Source organism: Calidris pugnax, unplaced genomic scaffold (genome assembly GCF_001431845.1).
Source record: "Calidris pugnax isolate Ruff unplaced genomic scaffold, ASM143184v1 scaffold102, whole genome shotgun sequence".
Classification (NCBI taxonomy): Eukaryota; Metazoa; Chordata; class Aves; order Charadriiformes; family Scolopacidae; genus Calidris; species Calidris pugnax.
Genome location: NW_015090846.1, coordinates 4,045,833 through 4,069,632, shown reverse-complemented (window position 1 = coordinate 4,069,632; position 23,800 = coordinate 4,045,833). Strand labels below are relative to the sequence as shown.

At 41.1% G+C, this 23,800-nt stretch overlaps 1 protein-coding gene across 1 annotated transcript in view; it reads right to left on the bottom strand.

Annotated features, from left to right (window-relative positions):
* The window catches only part of LOC106888488 (centrosome-associated protein 350-like), a 41,598-nt gene that overhangs the window by 1,787 nt on the left and 16,011 nt on the right, over positions 1–23,800 (bottom strand). Inside the window, exons 12-27 of the mRNA XM_014942740.1 lie at positions 22,309–22,499; positions 15,809–15,906; positions 15,301–15,411; positions 14,288–14,391; positions 13,101–13,234; positions 12,410–12,561; positions 12,102–12,271; positions 11,415–11,502; positions 10,439–10,609; positions 10,165–10,208; positions 7,869–7,954; positions 7,094–7,206; positions 6,535–6,593; positions 3,108–3,820; positions 916–2,576; positions 209–550 (exon numbers count right to left, since the gene is read on the bottom strand). Coding sequence (XP_014798226.1) covers positions 209–550; positions 916–2,576; positions 3,108–3,820; positions 6,535–6,593; positions 7,094–7,206; positions 7,869–7,954; positions 10,165–10,208; positions 10,439–10,609; positions 11,415–11,502; positions 12,102–12,271; positions 12,410–12,561; positions 13,101–13,234; positions 14,288–14,391; positions 15,301–15,411; positions 15,809–15,906; positions 22,309–22,499 — 4,237 coding nt within the window. The remainder of the gene's footprint in view (positions 1–208; positions 551–915; positions 2,577–3,107; positions 3,821–6,534; positions 6,594–7,093; positions 7,207–7,868; positions 7,955–10,164; positions 10,209–10,438; positions 10,610–11,414; positions 11,503–12,101; positions 12,272–12,409; positions 12,562–13,100; positions 13,235–14,287; positions 14,392–15,300; positions 15,412–15,808; positions 15,907–22,308; positions 22,500–23,800) is intronic.

Here is a 23,800-nt window from a genome sequence, read left to right as displayed (position 1 = left end):
GCTCTAGCCAAAGGCTTTTATCACAGCAGACATCTATTCTAGCAGAATTATTTTGCAGTAAATTACCAGCAGCAGTATTTTGCAATACCTCTTTCGGTGTTCTTTTAGCTATATTTAGCATTAGCAGCTAGAATAATATTAAGTACTAGCTAATATGAGTCAGCCTACAGAACACTGGAAAAGTTTAATAACAGTGCTTTAAAAATACCTGATTATACATCCTCTTGCTTTCTGTTTCCAAATCGTTCCCTGGCAGATCATTACATTCAAAGTGCTTCGGCACACTGATTCTCCTGAAATTTGAATATACGTTTTCTGGGGTCCATAATTCTTCTACAGCACGTGCAGACAATTTCTTTACATGTGAACTGTAATGTGGTATCACAAGAGGAACTTCCACAGTTTTCTTCCAAGGAGCTGAGTGCCACTGATCTAATTTGTACAAGCATTGCTTTTGTGTTTGTCTCGCCAGCATATGTTGGTCAAAATTAGGCTGATCAAAGTCTTCAGAGCTTCCAAAAACACCAGCATCGAGGATTTTTACAAGGAACTTCAGTAGAGAGAAAAAGAAAAGCCAGGTGACGTACTCCATATTTTTTCCACAATTTTTAGAAGTATTGCAATTATTAGCAGCTGGTTAAGGTTACACTTAAACCATCGTCTTACAGGCTCATTGAAAGACTTACTAATGTGTCATAAAAAGTACCTGTTTTAACTGTATTTGGCAGAATTCGGAATTAGAAGTAATTCCAAATTTGGAGATCTATGAAAGTTTTTAACATTTTGAAATATTTGTTGACATGATGTAATTTTTATGGATGATAAAAAGCACCTGGACAACGCAAATGCTTGCCTGGATAGACCAAATTTCAGGTCCAAAACTGAAGTAGACAAAAACTTTTTGACTTTACTTACTGGGAAGGTGGTTGGAGAAGTCTCTGAAGATGAGTGAAATATCTTGTCTGCTTTCGATCCATGTTTTCTTTTAATCTTCTTATATTCTTTAACTGCATCATCTACAAATTTAGTTACAATTCTTTCTGCTACTGTGTGACAACCATGAATACTAAGCATATCTAAATCACACAGTGAAACATCAGAAACCTTTGCTGATTGTTCAGATACGATAGCAACTGAATTTTCTTTGAGGAGAAACTGTTTCTGATTGTCTTCTTGTCCTAGGCCTTTGCCATAATTCATCATGTCTTTTTCAAAGGCACTTTTATATTTGTGTTGAGCTGTTTCAGAAAGTGCAATTAAAGTGTCAAACAGAAGTTTTTTAGCAAGTTCACTTGCAATATCATCAGTGAGTTTGTTTATTTTCTGATCCTCTACCAAGCAACAAATATTTTTGCTTGTTCTTACATCATCTGTGTTACTGGTCTTACTTTTCATTGGAAGCACACCTGCAAGTATCCTTTGTTTTATTTGTGTTAGTTCTGTTTTTTCTTTATCTGATCCCAAGCACGTTAAGTTATTGTGACAGAGGAATTCATTACACTTACACTGGTCAGAACACAGAAGCTTCTGCCCTTTTCCAGACAGCAAGGCAAGGTGTGACCTAGACTGGTTTTCTTTCACTTCTGATCCTCCTGCACTGTTTGTGTCTTCTGCTTTCTGCTCTGTGAGCCCTCCTCCTTGCTTATCATCTTCAGAGGATTTGCAGTCGCCTTTGAAGGATTTGTCATCACAGGAGGAGTCAGAATCTTCATCCCCAGTATAATTGGAAGCATTTTCATTAGCCCCCAGCAGGTGTGAAATCTCCCCAGGTCTGACAAAGATACCACAGCGCTGAGCGCACTCAAAATACTTCACCCCTTTGTAAGTTCCAGCGTTATCACCTTCAGCTTTGTCGAGTGCAACACCAGCCCAATGGCCACTATCAAAACAAGTCCGCCCTTTGAACATTAGGGTTCCAGGTTGGGTCTGCTTTACTAACACTCTGTCCCCTATTTCAAATGACAGAAACGGGTCATCACTGTCCTCCTCAGCTTTGGGCAGCGTTAAGTTTGTTTTGCATTGTTTCATCATGAAGTCAGGACTTTTACTGGCCTGACCAGAAGAAATAGTATTTGACACAGGCAGAAACTCCAAATGCTGCAAAGCTGTCTCGTGTTCTCCTTCTTGGTATTCTAACAAGCCCTCCTTTGCACTGGAAATATCTTTAACTAAAGATTGTTCTGAGATACTACCATCCTGAGTTGAAAAAGCATCAGTTGTCTCTCCACTGAGCAGGGGAAATTCTTCAGGCACAGTGTTATCAGGTAATGGGGGTAATGCATCCATTTTGAGTGATATATCTTCATCCATACACTGTCTAGTCTCTGAGACTGTCATTTGTTCTGGTGGAGATGGGAAATCATCCATACTGAAGCTAGGATCATCATTTTTCATTGCATCTGTGCCTAAAGGGGGAGGAGGAAGATCTTCGCTTGGAGATGACAAATCCTTTTTATTAGAGGATGGCAAGTCAGCACTTCCATAGGACAATACTTCATCAACAGGAGACAGTATTTCTGACAAGGCATCCTCATCAGTTGGAGGGACATCCTCATCACTAATAAAAATTGTATCATCTTCACCTTTGGAAGAACAGTTCTCGACTTGAAACAATTGTTTTTTTAAGGAGACAGAAGAAAACTGTTCCCTCTTCACTGTCTCCATGGCTTGCCTTTCAGTTGTCGAGTTATTTTGATTTCCTGTGGCCACCCTTTGCAAAGACTCTAATGAATTGGTTTCTGCATGGGCTTCCTTGGAAATTTCTGGCATGGACGTGGACAGAGATACAACCTTACTGATTGCAGTGGATGTGAGTCTGTCATTCAAAAGCTGTACATGATTATTTTCACCTCCTGAAACCGGTAAGTTTCTTGTAGATAGACAGGCGAATGATTTATCATTTGAAGTATCTTTGTGAGGTGGAAGAGTGCTACTAAATCGCTCAGTAACCACATCTAGACATTTTGAAGAACCTGTTAGCAGAAACCCCATTAGGTCTCTATCTTGATCCACAAATAAACTGTTAATTCCACCATCCTTTTTCACTCTGCTAGTTGGAGAACCAGGTTTCTGCTGTTCATGGCTCTTGGCTGAGTGTATACCGTCACTGCATGGAGAGCTGGCAACTGAATCTTTACCCTGTTTTGTGATCTCCTGAGAAAAGATTTCGCTTCTACTGTCATTTTCTGAGGCATCCAGAAGTGGCACATCCATTCCCTCGGCAGAGTTATCAGATTGGGAGGGATGTGCTGACTTTGTTTTGGAGGCATTTGCTTTGTCTGATGGAATGAAAGAAAACAAATCATCAGTAGAGCCATGATGTGAAACATCTCCAGGGTATTTCTGGGAGTGTGATGAAGTCTTAGTGCCATCACCTGTGGTCACTTCATGTTCATCTGGTTTGTCAGTAGACAACATTTCCTTTCCATTTCTTATTGCCCTTAGCATCTCTTTCGAAACATTTGGAAACACATCACCATTGTCATAGACAAACTCCTCTGGGATACTGACATCTGTGTCCTCTCCATTTTTCAGCTCTAATTCAGAGTCTGACATGAAGCTTTCCGAGATGTCAATCCAAACTGCAGACACTTTCTGAAATTCTGGGAGTGAAGAGTCTGATTTGGCACTTTCATACCTCAGAGAGAAGTTGTTTGACTTGGACGATGTCTCAGGGGAAGCTAATCCTTCGGAAAAGGCTTTTAAATTTAGTTCTTCATCAGAAGCTTCATGACAAACATGGTCCAAATGCTTCAAACACTGATTGCCATCCACCTGATGGATCTCATAAGGGACAGGTACTTCTGTTGCTTTAACTGGAACATTAAATAAAAAAAAAAATTAAAATAAGAAAATTCGCATTTCAGAAAAATCCTTTTATTTATAGAAGAGGCTGCTGACAGGTAACTTAGGATTCAAGCCCACTGATCTTCAGCTGCAAATTGCATTCAGAAGACAATAGCATTAAATACACAGTCAAGATTAGTACTACTTTTAATATTATTTAAAGAAAAAAAGTCAGCCTTATCAAATAAAGATGAGGAACTCAGTAATGTAGCAAACAAGCAAATTAATAGTGTCCATTGTAGTTGATCAGAAGAGTTTGGATACAGGATTTTCATTAAGGTGTCTATTATTTTAGCCCAATAAGAAGCTTCCCTGTGTGGTACAAGAAGTAGGCTCTTATCCTCCAGGAACTAACCCCAGGAAGAGCTAACGCTCAGGCTGTATGTTAAATAACCATGGAAAGCCTCATGGAAAAGATATTTCTTACCTTCTGACAAAGGGATTTCAGAAGGTTCTTTTTCATCTACATGTTTGATTTCTGATTTTCTCTCAGAGTCTGTGCTAACCCTGCAAATACAACATAATTGGATTAAATCGGAATTATGAGGTGTATAGTACATGTCATTCAAGAAAGTTGAGTAGACCATTGAATTTCATGGGGTCTATTTGCTGCCCACAGGCAGCGCAATGCAAAATGATATGCCTTGTTTTAACTGCCACTTCAGATGCTTTCTGTCTAGCCCAAAGCCACCTGAAGACAACTTTTACCCCCGAAACTGATATCAACACTCCTTCAACTAACTCCAAAGAATTACATTGCCTAAGAAAACTTGGCAGACAATGTTTGATGAATGTGACTAATATCACATCAAACCCTTTATAAAAAAAGAACGAGGTTTTTCTGTTCTGTTGGGACTTGGGTTGTTGGAGGGCTTTTTTGGTCTTTGTTTTGTTGGTTGGGTTTGTTTTGGTGGTGGTTTTGTTTGGGGTTTTTTTGTGTTTGTTTTTTTTTGTTTGGTTTGGTTTTGGGTTTTGTTTTTTTTTTATACAACACAAACAATACCAGGCTAAGGTCATTCAGGTCTCCCTGCTCTTTCTATGATCATGTGGATCAAAGAAACAAAACAAGGTTTGACACATCAATGAGAGAATCAGAAAGTAGGACCGAAGGTCCTGGCCTTGACAGACATAGTACCTGTGTTCTTCTGATGAGCTTTCTTTTCTTAACTCTGTTTTCACTAATGTAGCTTCATCTGAAGTCACTGCTGATCTTATTTTCTCATCTTCATCATCCGAAAAAAGGTCTTTCTTCCTTTTTTCATCCTGCAGAGAGTGTGATCAGAAATCACTGAATATAGAAGAAACCTAAAGAAAACAGTGAATTGCTGATGGACTTACCCAGACTTAAGGGCAATATTTTAACAAAGTACAACAAAACCTCAACACAACTTCAGCTTCTCTGCCTGCAAGCTGAGTTCCAAGCACAATATCTCCATGACAGCCAATAGCACTGATTTCTTCTGTTGAAATTTCACTTAAGTAAAAAACACAGTTAAGATAAATTATAAGCTTGCCACATGCCTGAAATGGACTGCAGACGTCCTGCTCTTCTCTCAGCATTTCATGACTTCTCTGCTCCTTGTATGCTTTCTCCACTCTCAAAGATTCTTTCTCTTGGTGTTTTAAGGATGATGTAGCATCACCTGGAATACACAGATGGCAAATACAGGGTGGTTCTTTATCTCAGTCTCACAAAGCAGCCATGACTACAGGAATTTAAGGCTTGCTAGTGGAGTTTATGGCAGTGCCTAGGAACTGACACTCTAGGTTATGAGACAGCACAAGACACCTTGCCAAATATAAAAAATAAAGTCCAAACACTAATGGTGAAATTGTGGCCCATTGAAGTCCCTGGAAAAAACACTCTTTGCCTGAGGGACAGGATTTATTTCAGACAATTTGATCTCCACGTGCTGAAAGCTAGGCTTGAGAATCTAGTTAAGATGCAGTCTGTGCCAAACTTCTATCCTGAGGACCACTGTTACTCTTGTCTTAATTACACAAATCTATAGCCTCCCTATGGTATGTAGGGGTAAACGCAGAAAGATAGTTCATTAGAACAATAATGCAAATATGAAATATTGCCACAATATGTAAATATTTATAATACAGAGATTATGCATCCCCAGAACGATATAAATGATATAACTGGCTCATATATAAACAGCCAGTTTTATTTTTCATACGTCCTACTGAGAGCAAGAAATATGAACTGAGGATAAAACCTGGAAACAAAAATAACTCCAGCATGTCCTGTCTAAGTCTATCTTCAACTGATCTATGTCCTTTTAAAAAGAACACCCTTAAATTATTTTAAAAATGCCTCAAAAGAGAGTAAATTGTTAATGACACAAGCAGAATAAGTTATGATTTTGTTCTGAGGAAGCAGTATAATCATATCTCATAATAAACCTTTGAGAGATCTCCCCCATCTTGCCTAGCAGTGATTTATATTTTGGGCATAGTGAGCAAGACACTTAGGTAATAAATGAGAATATTGTCTCTCTTTCTGTCTGGATTAAAGTTTGATTGAAGTGGTTGAAACAGATTGGACATAATAACATTAAATATGATTTACCAGTTCCTTGAAGAGTATTTTCTGCCTGAACCAGGCATAAGTTACACCAAGTAGAAAGCATCCCCAAGCCTTTCACTGTGAACTTGCTGGCGCATGGATTAATATCTCCATTGTCTTTAGGATCTGTCTTTGGGTTTGAAATAAATGCCTTTTCCTTCAGCATAGGTTCCTAGAATGTAAATATTTAAGAGAAAGAGTTAACATCTTAAGAGAAAAGGACTGGCACAAAAATAGTTTTAAGATCAGAGATTAAATGTACATGTTCACATTAAGATTTATAAGTGCATATTGACTCCTGGGCATATAAATACCCACACTGGGGCTGTGTCACTGATGTAGGAAGTAGGAAAGGGACCAGTCTCTGCAGCTGCTGTGGGCAAATAACATTTTACTGCTCCAGGGACAAGTTTAGTTTCTCCTGGAGCAGCACAGCACTTACCCACAGGACTTGGCTTAGAAACGTTATCACCAGTTAACAACATAGAGAAACCAGAAGGGGCAGGAAACCAGCCCATGTTAAAATTTAGTCTTTAGCTGAAGTGCACATAATCAACACACAAGACCAATTTGTACTTGATGTTCATAGCTGCCAAATGAGCCTTGTGCTGGTCCTATCTTAAGGCAAATATAACCTGTAGGCAGAAACAGAATTCTAGAGGTGATCCTTACCAGAAATACGTGCCTTCTGCCTTGGCTTGTAATGGGCGTGGATATAGGCTCATCCATTCTAGCTGAATTTGCATGTTCCAGAGGTAATAAAACATGATCCTGAGCATTAAGCTCTGAAAGGTACAACATTAAGTTACAATGTTTCCAATACTGCGTTTTTTTCCTCATGAATAACTTAGCTATAGCTTTTTTTTTTTTAGCTCAATCAAAAAGGCTTAAAAATATTTATGGTTTGAGTAACTTAATTTTACCCTACACATTCCTCGTCACACCAAAAGAAGCCAAAAGGACCAATGACCTTGTTTATCCAATCATCACCTTACATATCCAGCTACATGGTAGCAACTCTAAAGCCCACTTCCAGAAATTTCTACACTCTTTCTCTTTCCTCATCCATCCATAGCTGCCACCTCAACAAAACATCTTACACCCTTGTTACGCCTTCTTCTTGCTAATCTTGAACAGATCCTGGTACCAAAACTCATGCTGGAGGTAACTGAGGAATAGATCAACATCACAAGTTCTCCCTCATGGCCTAGTTAGCTTGACAGTCCTCTTCCTTTAAAAGATCATTTGAGCTGCTTCAAAGAGCAGCAGAGAATTCTATTTTTGTCCTAAGCCATTCAGTTTGACAAAGCGGTCACAAACATGGTTTGCTACAGAAATTTTTATTAGGTACCTGCGTTTATGCAATCTTTAATCATAAAGACCAAGCCTGTGGTTTGGCTGGTAGCACCACAGACTTCCCCGGCTTCGGTTTCAGATGCATCAGGACCTTGCACATCAAGGGACCGCTCCAAACCTGGGGACTCCTCTGCCCGTTTCTGGTATTGTACCAGCGTTCTCTCCTCAGTAGAAAAGCTGTAAACAGTTAGACAAGGAATTAGTGACTGGGAGTTGGTTTTGTGTTCCCAAGTTAATCGTTGCAAATCTATATGAAGTCAATAAAGGTATGAATTAAATGCTTCTGGTGGTGCTTGATAGTACCTGTAGAGTGCTCACGTGCACATATGTTTATAAGCCAGCAAATCAGTAAAGCCAGAAGCACTGCAAATAGTGTATTTATTTCCCTATTCCCCTCCTCCTCACTTGATACTGTATTTTATAAAAATCAGGTTTGTAAAAATCACAGACAAGAATAGGAGACTGAAGAAATCATCAGCACTGAAAAGGCAAAACTAGGGTCAGAATCTGAACCTGTCTGCCTCCCCCATTTCCAGTCAATGATACTTTATCAGATTCCAACAGATCTCTTTGAATTTTCCACTTTAAACATAGAATCACAACTTCATGGACATTTGGGACATCAAATACCGATTGTGATAGTGACTTTGAACTTTCTAAACAGTCTCCTTACTGCAAAAGCATGAGGAAACAATTCATACTCAGACTTTTCCATTAGTGATATGAGTTATAGAATACAGAGTTAAGTAAACAGTGATCTGTGTGTGGAGTTTTTGGTTTGGTTTTATTGGGTTTGTGGGTTATTTTTTTTACTCCATTAACAGTCTAAGAAGTTAAACTTATTCTCAAATGAATTAAAACTATCAATATGACAGTGTCTAGAAGCTAAATCTGTATTCAATTTTTTTAACACGAAAAAAGTAGGCCTATAGAGTATTCAACACTGCTAATGCTATAGATTTCAAAATAAGTGTCCCAATTCAGAAGATACAGTCCCAATTCTTAGCTAAAAGCTTTTCTATTTATAATAATTAGATGTTTCTGTATTCCTGGTTTCTATTATTTAACATCCATTAACAAAATCACAAGCCAGCAGCTTTTTTTTCCCTGCACATTGGTAATTTATTCGTTATTTCAGTTTGCTTTCATGTTTAAAAGTATTTCTCACCCCTTCCTTACAGCCCTGCTTATTAACTATCTTCCAGATCAGTATAAAATAGGAACATACCTGCACTGGTGGATAGAAAGTGTTAATTACCAGCCTGCACTCCTGCAGGGGAAAGCCCCACACACCATGGGGCAGCAGCCAGGGACGGGGGCATCACCAGTTCCACCAGGCCCTGTCTGCTCTAGACTGACGTTAATATTCACTGTTCTCCTATGAGCAGGCTTGTCAGTAATAAGAAGTGAAAGCCCAGCCAAGAAGCCTTTTAAAGATTTCTGTGACTTGTAATCAATAACACCATGAATTATAGATCAGGTCCATGCAAGGATTTATTTGAAAGCCTTTCCCTGTGGGAACTTAAGTAAATGCACAAATCTGACTCGCCAGTCTGCTAAAGGTCTGGGTAAGACTGAATGAAAGGGTGTTTTTAATTCATATAGATACATATTTGTCTTTAAATGCAATTGGTTGAGCTTTTTTTTTTCCCCTGAAGCAAACTAGATATTTATTCATGTGAGCTTGCTTTGGAAGGCTGCTGTTCTGAGCAGTGTGGATACTGCTGGGTCCTCATCTGCGCTGCTCAGCTGGAATCAAATGGGGCTGCTGGGGATAGAGCTCCTGGGGAACTGGAGGCCAGTGCTCTCTCAGAACAGTCTGACTGAGCTCCTGAATTACTTCTGGCTGTGGGCATTTTACATCACACCTCTAGGCTTCCATTTAAGCATAAAATTAAGCCCCATGTAGTACAAACGCCTGCTGCGGTTAAATGCTAAGTGAAACACAAACCTGCTCGGAGGGGTTAAGTGATACATAGGATTAGAGCCAGAGGAGGACAAAGGAGGGAATTTCACCAATTAAATCAATACATTTCCACTCATTCTGTATGGGTATTTTGAAGTTTAATTAATAGATAGTTCCAAAGTGTTTTGAGTTTGTAGTTAAAAGCTGGTCCCTGCCTTGAGGAACTGACTGTTTTGGACATGAGATGGTTGGTTGGATATATGGAGGACACACAAATAAACAGCAAGGCAATACCAGTCAGAGTGATAAGCAGTGATCTTGATGCATCAACTGCTTGAATACAGAGGTTGTCGAAATTTATTGTTCTAAAACTCCCTTTTGGGAGCATTTAAAGCTCACACAATTACCTAGGACATAACTGCTTCCATCTTCTCCACTGGACTGGTTCTTCAGCTGTTACTGTGAAAAGGATTTTACTTACCCCTCATATTTCTTGCTTTGTTTATTCCTTAGCTGGACACCACTCTCTCTATTTCCTGACAGATCAGGCCTCTCTGGGTGGGCTGTAGGCTCTGCTGAGGAGTTCAGCTTCGGGCTAGAAATAAGTCTCACTGTCTTCAGCTTTATTCCTTCTTCAGTTGCTGGGCTCCTTGTAAGCTAGAAAGAAATGATAATACATAGGTTTCACCTGGGTTCCTTAGCTGTAGCACCAGCTCTGCCTTTAGTTATTATTGACTCAAAAAACCCACCGAGACATCCAGTGACTCTGATTTAATAACCTCTGGCTTCCCAGCCAAATTATGCAGCTTTTCCTGGAGTTGTGCTGTTGAATGACGCATCATTAAGATTTCTCTTTGCTGCTTTAACAAAAGCTTTCTTTCTTGATGGGCTGCCCTGTAGATGTTTTGCAGGTGCTGGATTTCTGCCTATGCAAAGCAGAAAAAGATAGGAGAATAAAAGTGTTAGGGTAACAGAAAAGAGACCTACTTAAAATTGTGTGTAGTCTTTCTTAACATACAGCAATACTACTCCAAAAACATCCTTAAAATTCAATATGCATGTTTTGTTGAGTTTTTGTCAAACTTTTTGCAGTTTTATTTTTCACTGACACTGACTGGGGGTTACCTGTGAGAACTAATGACAAGTAAGGGGGATATTTCACTGCCTGATGGGGTGTCTCTGAGAGCTGAGACCTTTGGAAATAAATTACCTTCAGGTCATTCAAAACTACAGGATGCTTGTGGTTTGCACCGCAATTCCTTGAAGTAACAGAGAGGCTTGTACTACATAAGGAGTAGGATAGAAATTTTCTGATTACCAAGTGTAATTATGAGCCCAGCATTCCTCTCAGTAGTAGGGGAACTGAGGCTATAAAATTAGCTGTCAGATTAACTTAACATATTTCAACATCAGAAGGATAAATCTGCATAAATCATTGGAAACCTACATTATATGACCTGCTTATTATGACAGAAATAGAAAGCTCCACAGTAACAGTGCAGCAGCATAAAAAAAAAAAAAGAACAAAGATGTTTTCTTTTCTCTTACATTTGCAGGCTTTGGCACAAACCCCACCCCACTGAATGTAGGAAGCAAAACAGAAGAATGCATGTGAAATGACATCAGTGACTTTTTTAAAAAACAAAACATGACTTGCTCCAGCTGCCTCCCAACGTTGCATCCTCCCAGTGTTTGTAAGATGAAATCCAGTTCCTCTTGCTGCAGAATTACCTGCTCCTGTTTCAGCTCCGTTAGGATCTGGCACTGCTTTGCAGCCATGGCAGAGGCTCCTTCACCATCTTGCAGGTTTTCCAGACAGCTGGAGACCAGAGAAGGATGGGGATCGCAATCAGATAATTAAATGCTGTGAATTTAATGCTCTTTAGGAAACAGAAGCTGTAGAGGCAGCAGTAGCTATGGAAGGCTCTGCAGAAAGTTCTGCTAGACTTGGAGGACATCTCAGTACCCTGGGGGCATCTCGCCTGGACCTCTACTGAGGCAGATGGACTTTCCTGAGCACTCAGTACACAGCACCAGCTGGTGAGGGACGCCATGCACTGGGGGGGCTCAAACTGAACCTCATGGTGCCCCAGGCCAGTCAGCACCGAGGGACACCTTGCACTGGGGGCTCACTCTGTCCTCAACAGCACCTCAGCCCAGTCAGCACTGAGGAGGGGCTCGCACCACACCTGAAGGAGGCTGCACTAGGGAGCTTGACCATGCTCTGGGGAAAATAGAACTGGGCAGATTCCTCTCCTTCTGCTTACTCTGTAAAGAGAAGGATTTTATATTTGCTTCTCCTGAGAAGGGACAGGTTTTCTTCCTTTGAGCAGGCAGCTGCACCTCCACCTCCTGCTGAAGGACCTGTCCCAGTCAGAGCAGGCTTGTGGTGTCCTGCCCACAACATGTCCCCCTCACCGTTTCTGGTGGTCCAGCCAGGCCAGCTCGGCCCTGGCTTTCTCCTGGAGAGCTTTTTTGCGGAGCTTGAGGAGGGCAGCCTGGTGTCGAGCTCGCAGCTCTTCTCCCCTCAGACACTGCTCCACCATGGCCAAGCTGAAGCAGCAGAAGGTGCTGGAGCCTCCATAGTGCTGGCCAACTTCACTCCACTGGGGACAGAGCAGAGCATCATGTTTATCAAAGTGTTGTGTGGGTGATGAGTTCAACATCAGGACTAAAAACCAAAGAAAACCAAACCAACAACCACACCCCAAAAAAACCCCCCACACTGGTAGAAGAACTGATGCTACCTGGCTGTTGGAGCTGGTCTGTTCACTGCTGTCTCCAGAGCTGTCCCCTGCACAAGTTTCCCCGTGGGGCAGATTCACTGGAGGTGACAGCAGATTCAACGTTTCATGGTCATGCACTGGCTTCCCATGCTCTGCCTGCAGGGATCCTAAGGAGAAGATTTTAAGTCACTGTAAGTAAAATATTTCTCTGTAATAGAAGGGGAAAAAGACCTCCCCAAAATGGTTGCCGTAGTAGATGAGTTAGTGTCCGTTCTTGAATTCAGGTGCCTTTCCAAAGGCTTAGCAGCCCAGCCCTCAGCAGGAGCCTGAGGAGAATCACCCCCACAGCTATCCACTTACAGGAGCAAGTTATGAACATTATCCTCAGTTTTAAGTGAGATCATGGTAAAAGGGCAAAAAGAAAAAAAAAAAGCCTATAAATAGGGTAAAAAACTCTCAACTCCCAAGATTATTGTCTGTAAGAGGGTCAGGAGTACAAAGGGAGATTGCTATGGTTTAAATATGCATAATGAATATAAGCATTTAGGTCAACATTTTCAAAATCTGTTAGAAAATTAGTGAAATTTGTGATTGCGTGTTCCAGCCCCTGGATGCTGTGCCATTTCTCACACTGTCCTAGAAATTAGAGGTGTTTTCCCAATACTACCAAATTCTTTAACTTAGTGCTCACCTTCTCGAAGCCCTGAGCAATACGAACCCCTTCCTCCCAGGGGTTTTCTTTCTCCCACTGTTTTGAGATCCACTGGACTGTAATCTCTTTCTGTCTTCAGTGCAGATTGTTTCAGTGAACGTGTTTCTTGATTACTGATGGTAAGAAAGAAAGGAAATATGTTCTTATTGCAGTCCAGAGATACTATTTCAATTCCTAGCTTTCATAGCAAAGTCCTCTGCGGAGGCTGAGTCTTTTTCAGACCAGCCTGGCCCTCACTTTTATGCAATATTGGAAATTTTACCTGTTCAAATGTGCCTTCCTGGTAATTGTATCCATAACAGTCTAGAAGCAATTCTCAAGTCTAATCTATGCCTCTTTAAAAGACCATAAAAATGTGCACATACAATATTCCCGTTCATACCAAGGTGTATGGTGGTAAAGCAAAATGAGGAAAATTTATGTTTCCCCCACAAGTTTCAAAGGGGCTTCTACCATCTTAAAAAAAAAAAAAAAAAAAGGAGGAACCCCCAAAACCATCCAGAGGTGTTTATGCTATGGTTTTAGCATAAATCAGAGTAGAAAGACTGTATTGCAAAGGTGGATGCTTCACAGCAGAGATTTGAATGAGTAAAATTAAATAGTCTTAAAGATATCATGGCAGCCATGTTAACTCTTCTTAAACGACCTGAAATGAACATCCCTCTTAGAAAACATGTACAGTGCAAATACTCTAGAGCCATTTTTTGTACTTATCAGACCTACTATGGTAAAACTGAAAGTATGGTCTTTGTTTGAACAGATTTGCTAAAAGAGCCCATCCCCAAATCCTACTATAGAGTGCGGTGAGTTGCAGCCGGCAAAGTGTTAGGAAAAAAAGTAAAGTTTGGAGAAAATATATTTACACTTATAAAAAAAAAAAAAAAAAAGGCAGGATCACCCACAACATCCAGAGGTGTTTATGCTATGGTTTTAGCATAAATCAGAGTAGAAAGACTGTATTGCAAAGGTGGATGCTTCACAGCAGAGATTTGAATGAGTAAAATTAAATAGTCTTAAAGATATCATGGCAGCCATGTTAACTCTTCTTAAACGACCTGAAATGAACATCCCTCTTAGAAAACATGTACAGTGCAAATACTCTAGAGCCCCAAGTCATTTATATAGTCAAACCACAGGGGTGCCTCATTGTATACTGCCTTCCATACCTGGCAGCTGCACCGTCACCTTCTGATTGGGATCCTCTCCACATTTGCTCTACGTGGTCCAACCTTGGCACGGAAAAATAACAGCCTTTGGAGCTACTGCACTCCTGCAAACACAGAAATTGTCTGTAGACCTGAATGATCTATTCAAAAGGCAGAACTTTTAAGCCTTCTTCCCTCATTCTCTTGGAAAACATCTTCCTTGTAGATAATGCTTTTCATATGCCAATAACTCCCAAAGAGTTGGATTAATTGATGAGCTGGATACTACTCACAGTGAAATAACTGTGGGCATATGGATGTAAGGTAGCATAACAACCCACAAACTGTTGTGTATTTAGAGCTGCTTTCATGGGAGGTAGGGTGTTGTGTTCCTCCTAAAGGCTTTAAAAAAAGAAACATACAGAGATCACTTCTGTCTGAGCTGTTCAAACATATTGAGACACATTAATTGAGCTAAAGTATCCTCAAAAGCAATTACTCCCAACAACATAATGAGAGCTTGGAATGACACATGAAGTCTGAGCCTGTGTTTATACATGTGGGGCTAAATTATTCTAACAAATAGACACTGAAGTCCATCAGTTCCTACCTGACTTCAGAATCTGAGGCTGCAAATAAACAGCATGCTAACTTTTTATCTTTGGAAGGATACTTTTTGGTTAAGATCAGCATCTCACTAGACTCTAACGCCTGAGCAAGTATCACAGTAATTATCTCTTGAGGACTTAAAAACCCTTCTCTTGATTTTACAGGGAAGCCAGCCATCGACACCAAAAGCTTCAATACCTAGGTGATTTCAGGTCAACAGTCCAAATGACTGCCTGAGGGATTCCATTACCCGAGAGCCATGGGCACTTCCAAAAAGTTACCTGGATCTACAATTTTTATCAGTTAAAAAAACCTCTTTTGATTAAGGGACTCTAAGTGAGAAAAAAAGAAACAACCAGTGGAGATTGGAGGAACATTCTGCCGAACCCAGAAGCAGTAGCACAGGATCTGAAACAGTAACTTACCTCTGGATTGTGCTGAAGCAGGTCACTCAAAAACCTCTGGCTTTCTTGAACTTCTAGTTTTGCTTTCTCCCTCAGCACCGTAAGCTGCTGCTTCTGCTGGAGCTGATGGACCTGTGTTAGGAAACAACATGCCATAAATGAGATTTTTAACCAAGTCACCTGATTGCTCAGAGCTGGGGGCAAAGGGCAGCAAACTGCAACAGAACACAGCACAGGTAACAGCCAACTCCTGTTGCATCTTGCAGAGGCAGAAGAGTCAGAAGGCACTATAAACACTTTCTTTGGCTGCAGCACAGGGATGCATTCTTGCCTGCCAAATAGCAAATTAAGTCTGGCACCTCTCCTTTACACCTACATGGGGTTTATAAACCTGCTGCAGAGTCAGCTGATGCCAACTGATTACAGCCTAAACACACTTGCTTCCAGAATAGCTAGCACCTTTTTTTTTCCTGGGATAGCAGAACTGGAATTGCTTTTTGCTTGTTTCATAATTTGCTTCATAACTTACCTTCAGTTTGTGAGTCAGTAGCAGGGAGGTTTGCCTCAAATTGTCCAGATGGCTCCTGTGTTTCTCTTCCAGTTCTGTGCAGCTGGGGTCTCCCTCACCTGAAGAAGCTTAGGAAATAGATGGTAACAGTCACCATTTGTTAATCAAAGAAAAATTTAAAACCTGTGCTCCATTTAATAGGTGCCAGCTGAAGAAAGTATCAGAGTCTACCAGAGAAAGGCAGTGGAAGCAGACTTCCTCCAGAGGCTGTCCTGGAAATGTGTTTCTATACTGTCGAAGTCCATAGGGATTTAAGCGTTTGCAAAGTGTTTTGCCACCAGGGCTGGTTGGCTGGGTCACTGCTGAGGTCAGTACACCTTGTAAATAATCTAACAGCATCATAACGTTTTCAGTGTGGTACCAGGGCATCTGCTGCTCAGCTCTGCTGCATTTCAGGTCTGGCTGTACCTCTCAAAACATGCCTGAGTCCTAATACAAAGATTTAAATAGGGGGTCACCGAAAGGGAAAGGGGGGGGTGTGTATGTTGTTCCTAACTGCATCTTCCTTTTGAATCCTCCCTGGGCCTATTTTCGGAAGCCTCCCAAATCTGACATCTGCCTTTATTCCTGAAATAGCTTCTCTGCATACATTTACTTATTCTACCGTATCTGAGGAAGGAAAATGTCACTACCAACACCTTGTCAATCAGTCTGTTAGCATGAAGTCATGCGTGTACTGGGGAAGAGGTAGGACTGAAGAGGACTTATGTCAGGAAGGAGAAGGACTGGGGAGCAATTCCCATTCCAAGCCTGAAGTCCGGAGCCTGGGTTATGGCCAGTCTTGTCCCTGCTGCTCCTTCACTGAACCAACAGGATCAGACCCATAGTTACAGAAGAAGAAAAGCTTCCCCACCTGGTCAGTTCTCTGGGACCTCCAGCAGCATCACCTGTGCCCCCTCCATCTCAGCTTCTCCTTGTATGGGGGTGCAGGCTCGATTTCTCTTTTGCCACGGGGGGAGACAAGCCCATGAAAAAAAGCTTTCACTTTTAAGTAGGGAAACAATTCTTGTTCCAGGTGTACCCATTTCACTGCTACTTCCTTATTGTAACTCTCCTGTCTGTCTTTTACAGTACAGGTGATGTAATGTTTACCAGTGATATGTTCTTGGCTGCTTTGAGCTCCTCAGATGAATTGTTAAGCTTATGCAAACAGGTTGCGTGTTTACTCTGTGCTGTGCCACTGTCACAGCAACCAGAGTCATAAATGAATTGAAGTGTGGGTCATAAATAGAAATAGGTTTGACTTGGAAACTTGAGATAAAATCTGTATCCCTACCCAGATTGTCTGAATCCAAATTACCCCGTGCCTCAGGATAAGCCCACAACATGCAAGGTTCATTTTCGCTTTAAATACTGAAGAATCTTTAACGTGGAAGGAACAGGGATGTGGGCTTCTTGGCATGCCAGGTGCTCTTTGTGTTTGCGTGGTGAGCAAAATAAAATGTCAATGTTTCAAGCCCGATGCAGATTTTCTATTAGAATGCTGCTGTGTTTTTATGAACAGCTTGGTTGCAAATTTCACTTACCTCTTACAGTGTTACTACAGAAGGCTTTTCTTAACCCTCTCCTTTTCAGAATCAAAAGACTGAATGAAAATCTTATCTTTTATTTCAGTAATGCAAATCTCCTGGTTCTGGAGGGTTGTTTGAAAAGGCAAAATCATACTGAGTTACCTAGAAATTACATGCCCAAAAAAGAGTTAATCCTTTTAAAAAGATTTTTAGTTTTACCCCAATCTTAGTAATTTTGAGGACTGATTCAGACTCTCTAATGCTTATAGTTACCAGTGATGATTTTGTTAAATAATATATTTAGGAAAATCCTGTGGAAAAAGAACTGTTGTTTCTACAAGAAAGTTTTATTACTGGTTTTAAACAATGCAATAGAGAAAAGACAAGTGAATAGTTCTTCAGTGAGTTCTTAGCACTTCAAAAAAACTAGATGAGGATGCCTCCTTCAGTACCAGCAGGTAAGGTCATTTTATAAAAAAAAAATACCTAAATTTATTGATGCTAAATTGTCTGAGTAGCTTTTAATACTACTATCTGGGCTATTCTGAAGCATGGGGATCTATTAGGATATAGTTTAAAACTGGGAATTATTTTAACTTTGTGCCTCAAACTGAAAAATGTTATTGTTGTTCTGCTCAAAGCTTGACCAGTGGTGCTGATCTCAAAGTGAACAAAAAATTTTGTTCTGATTTCACTCCTTTTGAAAATAATTTTCCTATTTGTGGCTATTTCCAGATGAATTTCTTGTGTTGCAACATTCTGCCTTAAAGAAAATACCATCTGGCTAAATTTCATGTCCTCTTATTTTATGATAAATGGCATTTTGCTGCATACCCAGATAGCTTCAATGCACATACACTCAGTCTTTTTAAAAAAATGCTATTTATTAAATCACTTTCCGCTGCACTTGCAGAATCTGAGTAAAGCCCCGTAGAATCTCTGTGACATATAATTAAAAAAGCCGGGCTAAAAGTCTCATTTTTCTAATCACTTGAAGCTAGGCAGAAGCACTTACTGCTGCTTTACTCAAGGACAGCTTTTTCTCTTTCTGCCCATGTCAGCAATCAGTCCAAACCAGTTATTACAAAAATATGTACTTGCAACTTTAGATGTAAGCACAACTTTGGCTACATTATTGCCGGGAGGTGTATGAAGATAGGGTGTAAAGAGTCCTGAAAGCCTGCTGTGGAATGGAGCAACAGATCCAGAAGGAATTGACCCATTTGATACCCAGGTCAGAGTAATCCTTCCCCTCTCCAAAATCACTGTGCTGGCTCAATTGCTTTATTATTTTAGGATGCTTTTCAGGTAAGGGAAGGGACAGGTGAAATGCCACTCGGGCATTTCAGAACTTTGTTAGCATGGAAGAACTGAGCTGTGGTGATGACAGGTAAATGGAGATGCAGAAAAGAGGTTTGCTGACTCCTGATGACAACTGAAATATTCAGCACAGGCAAACAGGATGGCTGGTTAGCCCTTCTCCAGCAAGACCTGGAAGCCAAGAACAATCCCTAAGCAAGAGAATCTAAACTTGAAGGCTACACTTGTTTATGCAGGAAAATCCATGGGCTCATCTGCATTCTTGAGTATCTTGGAGAATCTGTATTTCCACGCCTGCTGAATCAGTTTGTTCTCTCCTCTATAAATACGTCTGGCATCCCACTTATCACTGAAGAGTAGCTGCTTGCTAGACAAGGGGATTAATGTGGCCTGTGCTGCTCCTGTCCTCCACATATTTTGTGTTTATATCTAAATCCTCTAGCGTGGAGGGTTGGCCAGAGTTCAGCTTCCAGCCAGATGTTGCAGCACATGGCAATACCTCACCCTGCTGCTGACCCTTCCACGTGCGGTGTGTCACATACAGAGCAGCTCTTGCCACAGGCTAACAAGAGAGAGCTGGGCCTGAATCTGGACCTAACCAGAACCCTGACTTTCCATGAAATGTTCCTTCTACTGCTCAGCAATTATACTCAATTCCCTCAACCCACTACACCTGCAGTATGGATACCAAAGACCAAAGCAACACTGGACTCCACAGAGCAAGAAATGCAAATGTGTCCACATGCTCTGCAGTGGTATTTAACAAATAATAGCACCCTATGCAGCAGTAGCACAGAGGAGGATTAAATCCTGACTTCTTGTGCACATACAGGCTTTGAGAGGATTTATCAGCCAGCCAATGAGCAGTGTAAATAAAGTCTCTGTGGGTATGGAGAGAAACTAGTTCAGAGGGAGAAAGCTGGTATCAAAAGAAGCAAGAGTGATTCTTGTGTTGGCTGTCACAGAGTCAAGAGGCACACTATTTCACTGAATTTCACTGAATTTTAGAGTTGGAAGGGACCATAGAGATCATCTAGTCCAACTCCCCTGCTGAAGCAGGATTGCCTAGAGCTTGTCAGAGCATGTTACTCAGGAGCATCCAGGCGGGTCTTGAAAATCTCCAAGGAAGGGGACTCCACAACTATGCTTCAATGCTGCTGTCATTGCAGGCTACTTCAGAGATGTTTGAAGGCTGAGGATGGAGCTCACTGAAGCTGCACTAGGCAGAAGCTTCGTGAAATACAAAAGACAGTGTAGGATTTTGAAGCAAAACAGGAAGAGCTGTCTTATCTCGAAACTATCAATCAGAGGGCAATTAGCTGAAAACATGCTGTTACACTGCTTTGCTGATTCCACTGATTTAAGCATTTCTTGCTCTGCCACAAGCGAGAAAACAGCTCCCTCTTGTGATCCGAGAAAATATCTCCATCAGCAGTGAAGGGGAAAGATGTTACACATGAATAGCTTTTCTTTGTGATCCAAGTCATAATTCTGCTTTTTAAGAATAACGGAGAGCATTCCATTTGCTTTCTAAATGCCAATTACTTTAAACCAGTAGCTATGGTTAAGCTTCAACATTTAGAAAATACTTCTTTAACGATTAATTTCATCTTTAATCTTGTTATCTCTCAAATTCAAAAAAAAAAAAAGGAAACAAGAGCTTTCTGGCTCATTTAGTCCAATCTGGCTCATAGTCCAATCACAAGGCTGTAGGAAGATGCAAAGGCAAAATATTTCCTTATTTAATAATGATACAGAAACTTGGGTACTGTGAGCTGTATTCAGAGGGTGTGCTGCAGTGTCAAGGAAAGTACAGCTCCCTGTGGAGAAGACCTGATGGTCAGGCAGGAATGGAAAGATTTTATGTAGTGGTGTCTCTGAGAGAAGCAGAATGTCCTCAGCTCACTTGGTTATACCAAGTTTTGTGCCTAACCTGATTAGAGATCCATATAAGAGCTATGTGAAGTACTTCCCAGGGATCCCTGTGGAGACAATTTCTGTTCATTACAGCATGTGCTTATAGCATTTGTAACTCTGGATTTTATACTGGCTGTGTTTAAAAAGAAAATCCAACAGTTTGTGACAGGTTCACTGTTTTACTCCAGGCAGTTGTTCCAAATATTTTGTGAATATCTGCTTTTTATACTGTGTTTTATTATATTTTACAAATGTTTACTACAGAAATTTTTTCATGTCCTTGGCATAGCATTTAGCATTTGGGTGATGCATGTACATTTTAAAGGTAAATATATTTTGCAGCAGTTGTATAATTACCCATCATTATGCTGCATGTGCACGGTGACTTCTGTGTTCTGTGAAAGAGACCAGAATCAAGTGCTGGTGTAATGCGTCTTCGCAGACAATGCAGCCTTGGGTCTGAATGCCCTTTTCCTGATAAGAGTGGGGAAGGGATCCACTTGTGACCCATATTTCAAAACCACATTGTCTCCAGAGTGACAGTTCTGGGCCTCATCTGCAGCAACATGGCCCGTAGCAGAACCGTGGGTTTACAGTCAAACCTGGTGCTTGAGCTCCTGGTGCTGTCGGAGAAGGTAAAGGTTTCTCCTGGCATAGACACCAGGCAGCAGTTCCTATTGTTTGTGTGGTGAATAGTGGATGGCAAGGTCTTTTTGCCAGTTAGCTTCCAGAATTTGGGCCCCTAGTTATTAATATTAAATAAATACGATGTCTTTCGCTTATGGTAAACATTTCAGACAACAGACTTACTGTCTAATCATGTAAGATGCCCTCCTAGTCTCTGGGGGATGGGGAGAAGCACAGTAAACAATGTTGGCTTCTCCACCACCTCAAAATCCAATATTACGTATAAAATTTTGCGGGGAAAACAATGAAGAATCCTTAATAAGAGCAAAGGCTTTTTGTAAGTACCCTCTTTGAGGAAAGGTTATCTGATCTTGTTCTTTTGTCTCGGAAAAGCCCTTAAAACAATGCACCATCTGCTACTGTTTGGAGGAAGCAAGCAGAGGTCTCTTCAGACAGAGCCCTGCATGCTACTGTTTGCCTTTTAACCCTTTCGGCCACAAACTTTCCCTTGTTTCTATGCAAACATTTGTTCTGAGCAGAAGTGGTGATGCCCTGCACCCCACCCTCGCCCAGCCCCACGGGATCCTCCAGCACATCTCTCCATCCAGCCACATCCTTTGTTAACCCCTCTAAATGTTCCGTGCCCTGATGTCTCTTGCTGTTCGAGGAGGGTAATATCCCACACTTATCTGATGTGGTAATTATGAAGAATTGATTGCAAAGCTCCTTGAGACCTTCAGATGAAGCCGCAAGGTGCTGAAAACGGCTCTGGTCTGAGTGGGGTTTGTTCCATGGGGGGCTGTGTGAAGCTGTCACTGTGTCACCCGGCCCAGGAGCAACCTGGGAGGTGACTTTCTGGTAAATTCCCAGCTGTGAGACAGCACTGCATGGAAAAGGCAAAGAGTTTCTATTGCCTTTTTTTAGTGGGGTGTATCCATTAAATTGGACATGAAGGTTGAGGGGACATTTTTTCATATATTCATTGCTCACCATTGATGTCTGGAACATGAACCAGCTATTTGAAATTCCCTCTCAACCTAAAGCTTTCCTGAGTAACCACCGTGCTTTGACGCTTCGGGACCTTACCCAAGTCCTGCTCAAAGCTGGGGTGAGTCTCAGCTCCAGGGCTCAGAGCGGCAGAGGGCTGTGACCTGAGGCTGTCCTGTGTCCTCAGGCTCTCTCTGGGAGACCGGTTGGCAATTTCCTCTTGATTCTGAACTTTGAAAACAGTCTCACACCGGTAGTGGTTCCTCTGAGCTGTGAGTTCTCTCTGCGGGCTGTGTCAAGGTAACAACAACAATTACTCAGAGTTCTTGAGATTGTGCACAAGCAATCTTTCAAACAACAAAATAATTATTTCATTTTTAAAAAGTCATCATTTATTCAATTTTGTTAAATGGAAACAAAAGACTCATTGAAAAGCCGTACCTGCCAACGTACAAAATCCCCTTTCGTGTACCTTGTTGTCAGGAAAGCTAACAACACTCGTCTTTACCTACTCTAAATACTGCTCTGAAAGAGCTGGATATTTTTCATCTTGGTAGAAAATAGAAACAACAACCTTGCCATTTGAAGCTTAATTTATGAGGACTGCATTGTACAATCCGTGCCATTGTTAGGACTTGGTTGCACAATCTACCTCTGAACCTTGGCAAAGTTTTCTGAAATCTTTTTAGAAACACAAAGTACCGATCTCTGTTCCAGCGCTTCTGGGACATGGCTATGGCCCAACCAGATTTGTTATATATACTTTAATATTTCAAAACAATGTCAGCACCAGGTCTCACAGTCCTGAGGAAGATCTCAGCTAACTGGGTTTACTTTGTTTTGATCTGTAACTATCTGAGCTTAACTAAAAAGATTAGGAAGGAAGGTGTGAAAATGGGCATTTATTGATCAAGCCTCGGTTGAAACACAGGCAGGGACACTGAGACACATTGAAATGGTGACAGATGTTTTCTTTTTTACACAGAAAAATGAACGTGGAAATTTTTTTTTATCGGCAATCAGCTTAGGGAAATCTCATTTCATTTTTCTCATTAATAAGCTTTGCTTTGTTTTTCATGACCCAGAAACTGCTAAAACGATTAGAACAGCTTCCACTAACGCGTCTTGGATGTAGTCTTCAGAAGTGGAAGCAAAGGTGGATGAGAAAGAAAAAGAGGTAACAGGGATTTCTAAAAAAAGTAGTTCTAATATTTGTCAGGCAAATGCGTGGAATATTGTCTCTGCACTTCTGTTGGGTTAGTTTTTAATCAATGCCACTGTTTCCTTTGGCTCTTGAGAAAGGCCTACTTCTGTTTGAAAAGAGTGATGCCACGGTGCAAATCCAACCCTGCCTGTGTCCAGGAAAGGCCACGGCCACCATCAGTGGAAGTCAGTGCAGATTCTACAGAAAACAGAGATTAACAGAAGTGGCCAGTAGCTGCTTTCTACCAGACACAACCAGCTCTAGAGTGGGCATAAACCAGCACAATTCCCAGATGAAGCTCTTTGGATTTGCACTGGTTAAAGAGAAAATGCAGCTGGGTCCACGGCAGGAGCTGTGATCGCACAGCTCAGGACATCAGGACATCAG